The following is an 11,315-nucleotide window of genomic DNA, read 5'->3' on the forward strand; positions in this document are numbered from 1 at the left end:
AGAACGACTACACCTTCCGCGAAATGCTCTCTACTCCATAGGAAGTTGTGGGTAGCATTTTGTTTAACTGATTGAACCGGCATTGGAGACGTTATATTATTTTCTGCCCACAAGCGGTAAAATAATGACAGAGAGCAAAGTCCTATTTTGGATTATTGCCTCTTGGCACGTTGGAGCGACATTCATTCTTTCATCGACTACTATCGCTAGATCGATAAATGAGGTCCCTTCCCAGGCCCGCCATACCCAGCAAGCGTAGGACAGGCACGCTATCAAACGACACGCGCCAACTGACCTAAGATTCACCTCACCAAGGCACACCACATCCAAGCGCAGATTCGCGGTGTTAAAAGGTTTCTCCATCAGCTATGTAAATAACAAAAACACGCTTCTCAGCATCGATCCAGCAATCAGCCGCCGAGGATTCATATGGCCGAGCCAGCCGGCATCGACTTCAGCCGGCGCGAGGTGATGGTTAGTTCCTCCTTGACCCCCAGGGGTCGCGGCTTGATGTTCGTGCACACGACCCCTGCAGGCGGCGAGCGATCATAGCAGGTCACGCCTAATTGGCCGGCGCGCTCTCTGTCCCCGCATCCGCCGGGCTGCCTAGTCGCCTCAGGCACCGCTGAAGGTGAAGGACGATCGCTCGCTGAGGCCACAAGCGGGGGTGTATGCAAAGTTTTGCGCCTCTACGCTCTTCCTTCGTTCTTTTTGTGATCCTTGTGTCATCAAAGTGAAAGAAAACATTACTTTATGCCTTCCGTTTCACTTGCGGAGAGGTCGCTGGGGAAAGTGAGAGCTCGGAGGATTTTGGAACGGTTGCGTAGTGCGCGTGTGTCGTAATTACGCGGGTATGTCGCTGTGTTTGCGCGTCGTATAGGTGCGCCAGCATTTGCTGCCAACACAGCCTTTGCAGAAAAAGACAGAAATGTCAGGATGACGCATGTCCGCAAGAGAGGGAGAGAGAGAGAGAGAGAGGGAGAAATAGACAAGTGAAAACGACGGGAGGCAGACGGAAGCTGTACGTATATAAAAGGGGAACGCGTACAGCACCTCTGAGAGTTTGACTTGACGGAGTCTGTGGACAATCTTGTCTTCTGTGTTGACAAACGGAGACGTGCTTCTTGCCTTCGGCTGCAGCGGGATTCTAACATGGTGAGGACTCAGCCTGTGCTGATGCTTCCTTCTGATATCCGAATGACCTTCGCATGCTTCCTCCCAGTATAGCAATGAAATTGTTAATTGAGATGGCTTCGTGTGTTAGTAGCGTCATCGTCATCGCCAGTAGCAGCAGTCTAATTACGTTTACTGCTGGAAAAAATAAGTTATGTATTTACCGCGTCAAGGCAACTGATGAGCTTTGGGAGGTGCCGTAATGTGGGTATGGAATAACTTTAGCCACGGTTCCCTTTGGTGAAACAAAAAAAGCTGTAAAAAGCGTCTTTGCATACCACCCATATCCATCGCGGCCGGGAATCGAAGTGGCGTCCTCGTTCTGAGCAGCACAACGCCCTAGCTCATTAGCTGCCACTGTGGCTATTGCGGAGGAGCATGCTCCTTCAGCAATCACCAATTGACCTCGTCTGTGCCCAAGCCCTATCTGCCAAGATCTCTATGTAAGCGCTCCATCTTGGGAGGTGTTGGTCCAGACAACGTTTTATTCCCATCCCGCTATTCATTCGATTAACTTCTGAGACACCGCGCTATCATTCTTGTGTACCCTGCTTGTGTCTTGTACCCTCTTGTGTCTTGCGCACCCTGCTTAAATCTACATCTACCTAATGATAGCAGCTGGTTTGTGAACGAGTATTTGTTCTCAACTCGATGATGCTGTCCTTTCGTCACATTACGCGCATAGACTTTCTTGAAGAAGTAGGACCTCACAGTTGAGAGCGAGATTTTCATTATAACGTAAAAGCTGGGAGGTTTGACTGAACCTGTGAATTCTAGCCAGCTAATCAGCATTGGTAAGAGGCGAACGAAAGGTACAGTTCATATGCTAGCGGCACGGTATGCCACCACTGATGAGGCGACACTTTTCAATCGACTAGCCATTATCCCGACCAAAGCCGCAATCGAACTCGATCTCAGACCTGTCCGGACCAAGCCGACGACAGCGTCGCTGAGGATTACTCCTGCTGCAGTCCTGATGTGCCCTTCGGGGCTAGTAGTATACTTCAGGAGGACAGACTGTTGGGGTAGTCGGTATTGCATTTTACTTAAGGTAGATTAGCGCAAAGCAATAACAAACATAAAGAACAAAGTGGACATCGGCGGGGTAGTAGAGTTCGGTCATGGCTGCCTGATCAGCTGACAGAAATACGAGGCTATGCAACATTAAGCATCTTGATTGATGCTAGATTAGATTGATTGATGAGAGTAAAGTCTTAACACATTATAGCAGGATAATAGAGGGCTTCGGATTTATGTTGACCACCTGGGTTTCCTTGACTTTCAGCGAAAGCGTTTTACACGAGCGTTATTGCATCTTTCCTCCATCGGAATTCAGCCGCTGCAGCAGGGAATATATTCCGCAGTTTTGTGCTCAGCTTTAGAACGCCATAGCCACTGCGGGCTATATGAAAAAAATTGCCTTTCTTTAATAAATGCCGGATATCGCGATGATGAAGGGATGGCGTCATATTATGAATTTTTAAAAACAACACAGGAATTAGAAGAAATACCAGAAAGATGGAATTAGGTCATCTATAAAGCAAAAAAAAAATAATGCAAGAAGAAAACCTACTCACGCACTACTTTCTGTGGAGTAAGAGTACTCCTGAAAAAGTTCCACATTCTCAGCCGCACTAGTCTAAGCTGGGGAGGAAGATACATATATATCTCATTTACAGCTGCGAAATGCGGCAAAATGTAGCCGTCAGTGGTAAAATGACTTATTTTCCTGCTTTTCTTTTCCAAATTTGGGTAAGTACTGAATTGTCAGATGCGGAAGCTACACTGAGTTGGTATCTATTCCGAGAATCCAAATACGGTGTCAAACGTTACCGGAATGCTTGGCACAGCAACTCATGTTCAGAAGCTCCGCCCCCGTAGCTTGCCGTTCATTACCACACAAGGTTGCCCACGAGAAAGATAGTTGAGTTCGCACCCTACTCCCGCATTACGACGCCGTAAGTCGGAACATTAGGGATTGTTTTCACAGCAGAAGCTGCGCTGGAAACCAACCCTTTATTAGGTGATTTATTGAAACGAACGATATTACGATAAAAACACACGTATTCAACGAACTTATTCCCAGTTACTGGCATGGAAGTAAGATCGCTGCATGTTTTCCGAATAAGAAAATGAACAGATCCACTGTGATAGCTTGCACAACTTCGCTAGTTGTACGGGATATGTCTGGAAAAGAGATTAAATATAACTCGGCGTTAACGCCAGGTCTCCTTTTCCTGTGCGTGTGTTGACTGCGCTGTTACAATTCAGTCAAAAGCACTACATTTGGCTAGTGAGTACATTTCTCCCTTTTGTTCAGATTCGTTTCGTTGCCTCAACACATAAATACAGGTCGAAAGGTGGTTCCTCGCCTTGACTTTTCATCCTTGATTGCCGCGCCATCTGATGGCACTGGGAATGTGCACGTCCTTCTCCTACCACACCCACAGGAGGAAATGACGACGTCTCCGAACGCGCAGGCGGAGCACGCGTTAGGACATGAACTCGTACCTCCTTAAGCAATGGCTCATACCCCTTAAACGCGGACTCCTCATTAAGACGACAGAAGAGAAGTGAAATGCTATGCTGGAATGATGAGTGCCGACGCAGCCAGCTGTGGAAGAAGAAGACGACGTTGAACGCGCAAGCAGTGGCACGAGCGCGTTCGCGCGGTTGCGCCGAGGGGCGCCAACGAGCCAGCTGTGGAAGAAGACGACGGCGCTCGAGCCATTGCTGGTGCAGATAGTTTATCATCATAGTAATGAGAAAGACCTGACGGGTAATTGTCTTTTTCCTTAACTAAAGTAATATCGCTATATTATATCTATCTTACACAACTGTTAACTTGAACCATTACCTCGTTTAAGATGGGTCTTTATTATTCTCACCGTTTCGGAGACACCTCAAGTTCCGTTTGCCTGAGGCCGACTTGCAGTGTGCTCCTTGAGAAACGTAATGTCGCTAAGTGCTAGCGCCATAAAAAAATAATGTTACTATTTTGCCTGCAAATAGGAGTTTCTCTTATACGAATGCCTACCTGTTCTCATTTGATATGGCGGGCGGTGCCACTTGCAACAAGAAGCAACACGGCCGGAAAAGGGTACAGCGAGAGCTCCCGTTCACATAAATGTGGCAACCATTCTCGCGGGTTGAATTTTTGAACGCGTGAGCAGTGGCACGAGCGCGTTCGCGCGGTTGCGCCGAGGGGCTAAATTAAAATGGGCGACACAATCGTCCAACTGTCGTAGGCATTGAAACAACTGGCTGTAAACGCAGGCGAAGGTTTGACTCCGTGGCATCTGTGGCCGGGGAGAAACTCTGCTTCAAGATGCTGTTGGTGGGTGGTTTTCGAAAGTTAAAACGAAGTAAAGACTTTTCGCTCTCCATGAAAGGACATGACTCCCGGTATCTTGGCTTCTGCCACTGTCAGGCGAAACGCCCCTCTAGATCCACACCTTCCCTTACGATTCCGTCGCAGTGCTGCGTACCCTCTACAGGAACTGTATATCACAAAAAGCTCTTACAATAGTATGCGTAAAATAACATTCCAGCGAATCTTTATGCTGTACATGTTATTAGGGAAGGTCACCGGGCAATGGCAGAGGTCAGTTACGAACCAAAAGCTTTGAAATTGTGGCCTCAGGTTCTCAATAGCACATTCTCTTGGCATTTTTCCTCTTTAATGGTAGGACTAAATAAAGTAATTCAAGCTGCAATTGCAAGAAAAATTCTTTTACAATGCCAAAAAAAAAAGCCGCACTTCTCGGGAGAAGAAACTTGGTAAGCCATAAAAGAGCCAGGAACGAAAGGTGGTAGGCGATGCCACATTCACGTTTCTGCACCAGCTCGCCTCCGCGAGGTAATCACTTTTTGTGGCATCTCCTTTCGGGCATGGGTTCATTTTTTTAACGGTAATGATGGAATATAATGTGTTATTAAAGGGCCAAACACGGAACTTAGCAAGTTTAAATAACTTTCACGCCCAAAAAAGAAGAAACATTGAAATCCGTGACGTCTCATTGGCGCACAGGCGTTGGCGCTTCGACGAGAAATTGAAGAAATGAAACTGTGACCTTCATTTTCTGTTCTAGTGATCAACTTCCTTTCGCGAAGTTAACAGAAATACGGTTTTTAAATCACTATTTGTTGGTGTAAATGGATTTAGTGTTTCTGTTAGTGTCTCATTAACTGCTACGCTTGGATGTTTGTACCGCAACCACTTATTATAATTTAGGCTTCCTCTGTGCGCGGATGCCACCACGTCATTTGTTACAGCGCTGCTGAGCGACCGCTTGCACTTGTTTGTTTTCTGATTATCTGTGATAGTTTGCGCGTCTTGCGTCTGTTAAGCTGTTTGTCCGAAGTACTATTATGAATCCTGTGACTATGGAGATTACTGCGACGTACGGCTGCCTAGCGAAAGAGTAATTTCCTTTTCTCTGCACGGTCTCATTTTGCCAGTTTTCCTCTTGATGCAAGCTCATAGCGATAATGTCCACGTTCGAAACTTGGCGAATTGCTTATTATTTTGTCAATTGTTACTAATTTATTTATTAGTTACGGATGATATTTTTGCTCTGACTGCACAATGTATTACGCTGGTGGCCTACAAGTCCTATTCAAAGGAGAACGTAAGTTGGACTATCACATACTTGTGGCGTATTAAATGGAAAATATCCGTGACTCCTGTGAGCACAATGAAGACATGCATACAGAACTCTGGCGTCGTTCGCACGTTGCGCACTCGGTCACTATCGGTTCGTATGCTTGCCTACTGATGGCTCGAAATTTGAATGTCGAAATTTCGGCTTCATCAAAGTACGGCATGAGAAACATGGCAAACGCGCGGCGTTCTAACTGACATAGGCTTGCAGCAGCGAATTCTCGCGGTTGTAGGAATTCCTTGACTTTCTAGAAATTGTCCCTTTTCGCATTAAAAAATCTGGTCTTTTACTGTGATTGTGGGACCACCTACCTGTTCAATCTAGGGCGCTGTGTTGGCCTTGACGAACGCGTCCTTCTTTTTTGGTTGAAAATTTACCTTAGCAGAGTGCTCTTTGTGGTTCATATTTGTACTTTACTAAGCATCTAATATCAGCGTCAGATGGTTACATTCGAGATTGCGTCGTCTATTATTAAACTGTTCCTTATTGACCTTTGTAGCTTGTGCGTAACTGCCGCGGTAGCCCAGTAGCTATGGCGTTTCGCTGTTGAACTCGAGGTAGCGGGTTCAAACCCGGCTGCAGCGACCACATTTCATGCTGGGAAATAAATGCAAGGTCGCTCGTTTGCTTAGATTTAGGTTCATGGTAAAGAACCCTATGTGGTCAAAATTATTCCGCAGTCCCCTACTCTGAGTGCCCCTTAATCAAATTGTAATTGTTAGCAGAGCTGAAAGATCATTTTGCTATAAAGGTGTTGGTGCAGTCACGTGGCTTATCATATTGCATGTTCGTGTATTTAATTTTCATGAATTCAAGGCAAAGATGGTGATTCTGCTAGGCCTCGTCGTTGCAGCCGTGACCATTGTGCACGCGCAACAGGTGAGTAATTTTTTTTCTACTGGCTTTGGAGCTTAAAAATAAGATTCTGTGTTTTGAAATGTTTGCATTTTTAGAGACAACGTGAAGGACGAAACAGCACATGCTTCCCAGCAATCGATGGGGAGATGTCTTTGCGCATGCTTAGGAAGGCGTGCATGTGCATTCCGGCCCAATAATAAAAAAAAAAAAAAAAAAAAAAAAACTGCCGGCAAAACTTCAGACGATTGGAAATAGACATAGCATATGACTTTCAATCGACCACAAGCTCGTAGAAATATACGCTCAGGTTGACCAGATCTCATGACTGGAACAAAATCTATGCAAATTTGTATGATTCCGTATGTACAATCTGCGGTCATGGAGCAAAACTGCTGTTGCTGGTTTCAGTCACCTGTCCCGTTTATAGCCGTTAGTACATTTCATCAGTGTGCGAAATTTGTTTTGATAACACGAACTAACCAGCTTTTATTATATATATATAATACACGACACTATATATATATATATATATATATATATATATATATATATGTCTATAATGCACGCTTACACGACACTCACAAATGTCTTGAGCATGTTGAGAAGTGCCTCGATTAAGCGGTGCCGAGAGGCTGACTTCTGTGCCAGTTGCCCATTTTAGGGCCATAAAAGGCCATTTAGCTGCTATTTTTCGTGAATAAGAACACTGATTTCCAGCACTGCGCAAAGATGACTGATCAAAAGCCGGCTGTTTCTCCACATCTATCACTAAATGACGAAATGAATATTTAATTATTTATCTAACATGTAAACACCAAAAACAAACGACAACAACGCAGACTTGGGCGACCACTCCTTATCACAGCCGAATTTCAAGCGAACGTGTTTCTTTTGAGCAGGTGAGTTTGCAAAATTACCTGACACTCTTGAAACATTGCCCACAAACAACCGATAACGTTTTCCCGGCATCTTAGCAGTGTGGCACTTTTAGTTTGTCAAGGCAGCAGCCAAACTTCGCACGTGGTTAATCAATTACGCTTATGAAGTCCTGGAATGTTTGGCTATGTGATATTTGTCGAAGTGCGTCATTACGTACAGTTTCCGCTTTTCACCTTTGCATCTATGTAGGAGCGCGTAGTTGCGGGAAGGAAATGGAAACTGACATGTGTATATTGTCAATTCAAATTAAAAAAAAATAATATCTCACTGGTCTGTAAGCTACCAGGCATACAGGCTATGTTACTCGGCACTGCCCTACAGACACTAAGAGGCAGAAAGTCGGGAACGATTTTTACTCGCTGGAAGCAACGGCAGTTTTTGATGAAATGCCAGATTATTCAAAATAGATTCAGCTTTACTGTTGCAATAGCACAATATATAATTGAATGAGTGTCAATACAGGACGCGGTCCTAGAGTAGGAGATTGTTCTCAGGCCACCTATAATGATAAACGTAGTAGAAATAGTAAACAGCAACCAGAAACGCATAAAAATACAGTTTTGTGTTACAACGCGCAGTGTAACTGTACGCAATGACAAGTGCTAACAAAACGAACACTGTACAATGTTTTCACAGTGAATACAATGATATACAAGGAACGCTTCAATCCGAATGCAAGCATACAATGCACAACAAAGATAAACAAGAAGACGATACAGGGCCAATGGCAAGTGTATGAAAACCAAAAGCTCGGTGGTAGGAAAGGTCAGCGCGAAAATTATAAATAATAGGCTACGAAAGCAACAATTCAAAAAGTTGCCGAAATGCGTCAAATATAACTATAAGAACAACGCAGTAGATAGACGAAAATATTTTTCACATATCGAGAACGTGCGATAAACAAGAACAGCTTACAAGTGAAAAGAGATATTGTGAAGCGGAGTTAAGTAATACGTAACAGCCGGACCTCGCCGGACTCATAAATGGTATTCATCTACTAAAAGGTCCCATCTTGGCGTGTAGAATGCATGAACATTTGCAAAGGTGACTGCTGTTCGTAAAAAAAATAATAAAAAATAAAAAAAATTACACTGCCTGCGGCAACAGCTGGCAATACTAGAGAAATAGAAGATGGTGCGAAGAAAATACAAGGAAAGGAGTTTAACTAGGCTTTGTCCAGTTGGCTGCGCTACACGTACATGTGCGAATCGGTCATAAACGAAGCCTTCTCTGATGATCATTGGTAACACCTAACTTCCCTTCTGCACTTCTATATAGCTCAACGCTCCTCGCTTAATGGACGCTCTGGTCCGATTCTGCTCACTGAGGTTCCTTCTCTACACTAGGCTGCGTCTGTCCCCGACTCCCCACTTCTGTGTAGCCGGCATCTTCACTTTTCTGTCGTCGACATTCTTCCCTCCTTCCCTCTTGTTCTGCTTACCTATTCAGGCACCTACCATGTGGTCCATACCCATTCTGGGGGGTCGGCCGAGTCTGTTATACTCAGGGGCATAAGCCCTGTTGCACACACCCATTCTCTCTAGTCGGGCATATACACACTGACCCTTATCTAGTGGCTCAAGTGGTGGTATACTTGACAAGAAAGCAGCCAACAGCCAGCACACACACACGAAAAAAAAGGCGGGAGATGAGGGGAAGACGCAAAGAAAGTTTCGCTTTAGAAGAGTAAGAAAGAAAAGCCAGACTACTTTCTGTTGCACAACTTTCTCGTACAAGAATGTCCCACACAATATACAATCAAATGTGTTTTTCCTAGAAAACCAGAATTCAGCTCAGTTACGAGTACAGGACAAGGTGCAAGGTGTCTAGAACACTCGGGCACTCAAATATCTTGCCTTCACGTTATGAAGACGCACTCGTGCGGCTGATTTACACAGTGTTGCCGTGTTTGTATCATTGATTGATTTGCATGTGACACCTCCGCTCGGCAGGACCAAGGTGGGGCGTACCAGTTTCGATACGACGTAAAGGACCCGGTGGAAGGAGGCAGTCACTTCCACGAGGAGTCGAGCGACGCGGGGGGCGCCCGACGTGGCTCGTACGGCATCACCAACAAGGACGGACAATTCGTCAACGTTGAGTACACCGCCGACGACAACGGCTACAAGCCGGTCATCACCAGCAACGTGCCCGGAGTGTCGCGGCAGGGTTGAGCACGCATGCAGTAGATACGACAGGACGCATCGCAGCACGGGGACTTTCGGCAGTGGCATCAGTGCTTTCATTTCTGTGCCTTCATTTCTCACTCTTTGGAACAGCAGCAGTTGTTTCTGGCCGGCGCAGAACAGCGTTGTGAAAAGCATGTTTGGTATATAAAGGGAATCGCTTACAAGATACCGTGTACGTGTGATTGTTTTCTGTGGTCGACGCTGCTTGGACGAAGGTGCAGTACTTACTGCAAGGCGCTGGAAATCAGAAAAAGGCAGGTACGAGTCACTTGAAAGCAATAGCAAGTCCATTTTTTTAAGATCCCCGCATTCGGGCTACAGTTTACTGAATGCCGCTACACCGGATACATCTATACAACAGCGCTTGTAGCGATACATTGGGGTGGTTTGCCTAATAAAAAAGCATCACAAACATTTTTGTGCCTATATGCTCCTCTCGCGAGGAAAAAGAAAAGAGCAACTGTGCATTCGCGAATATGATGCTGCTGGAGCCTTTGTGGTATCAGCTAAGTTTCATGTTGCCTATGATTGCAATAGTAACTTATTGCACTGAATAGTTGAAGTCGCCATTGCAAGATGGTGCCACTAGTGCTACTGTAAAAATCTACATCTCGGGTATTCCGTAAATGGTGTATGCATGTACGGGAGAAGCCTTACCTCTCGAGTCCTAGGTAAAGTAGGACACTGCGGATACGTGTTCCGGTGTGCGTCAGCGCCTATTCCTGGGGGGCCGCATGGTCGAGACAGAGTGATTCTGTTGGTTAGAGCATAAGTACCGCGAAGTGACTGGGCGAGCTCTCATCTCGCGTTTTGCCTTTGCTTTGCTTTGTGCAACATCAGCTTCTCAGTGGCCGCACCCGACATCAAGGGGGACGTAACCATGTCAGACAATCGAGCGACGACTTTTTGTATCCTCATCATGGCGGGAAGGCAATTATAAACACTCGTGGCTCACCGCTTCGGAACGCCTGCGCACAAACTAAACTGCTTCAAAAGAGCGGTGCCCCTGGTAGTCGGCGCTCACACACACTGTCGCACACCACCGTCTCCACCATCTAGAAAACCAGAAGAAGGGCGGTACTGTGGTGTCGTGTTGCACATTTATTGCCGGCAAGCATTTCAATGTTGATCATGTTATACGACGTCTCTTGGAACTTGCGTGGGGTATTCTACGAGGGTGTCACATGGCGTACTTGAGGTGACAAGCTGATCCCATCCATGCCCTACGCACTGAACGTGTTCCTGTGGATGAAGAACTAAGACAGTGTATGCTCTCACGCAGCATGATTTTGTTAGGTATCTCCACGGTCCGAGTAAGGTCGGGCGATATGGAGATTTTAGAAAGGCATAATATAGTCTTCGCCTTCAGTCATAACTGTATTTTTAGGTTGTGGCGTGTTATATGGAGAGTGCTAGAACAACTGCGGACACTGCAGGTGACAAGCGCAGTAATGATTTTCGTCTTTGCTTTTCTGAAACAGGTGGTACAGTG

At 45.6% G+C, this 11,315-nt stretch overlaps 1 protein-coding gene across 1 annotated transcript; it reads left to right on the forward strand.

Annotated features, from left to right (window-relative positions):
• Positions 1 to 1,014: 1,014 nt before the first annotated feature.
• LOC119461533 (adult-specific rigid cuticular protein 15.7-like) lies at positions 1,015 to 9,989 on the forward strand. The gene is made up of 3 exons (XM_037722879.2): positions 1,015 to 1,155; positions 6,654 to 6,716; positions 9,587 to 9,989. The coding sequence occupies exons 1-3, from the start codon at positions 1,153 to 1,155 to the stop codon at positions 9,806 to 9,808; spliced, it is 288 nt and encodes a 95-aa protein (XP_037578807.1). The 5' UTR covers positions 1,015 to 1,152; the 3' UTR covers positions 9,809 to 9,989.
• Positions 9,990 to 11,315: the final 1,326 nt, after the last annotated feature.

The sequence above is a fragment of the Dermacentor silvarum genome, chromosome 8 (assembly GCF_013339745.2).
Source record: "Dermacentor silvarum isolate Dsil-2018 chromosome 8, BIME_Dsil_1.4, whole genome shotgun sequence".
Taxonomy (NCBI): Eukaryota; Metazoa; Arthropoda; class Arachnida; order Ixodida; family Ixodidae; genus Dermacentor; species Dermacentor silvarum.

Excerpts from the sequence above, each read along its gene's own strand:
- LOC119461533 (XM_037722879.2), top strand. Across the intron at positions 6,717-9,586 it reads CCATTGTGCACGCGCAACAG|GACCAAGGTGGGGCGTACCA; the intron begins GTGAGTAATTTT and ends TCCGCTCGGCAG.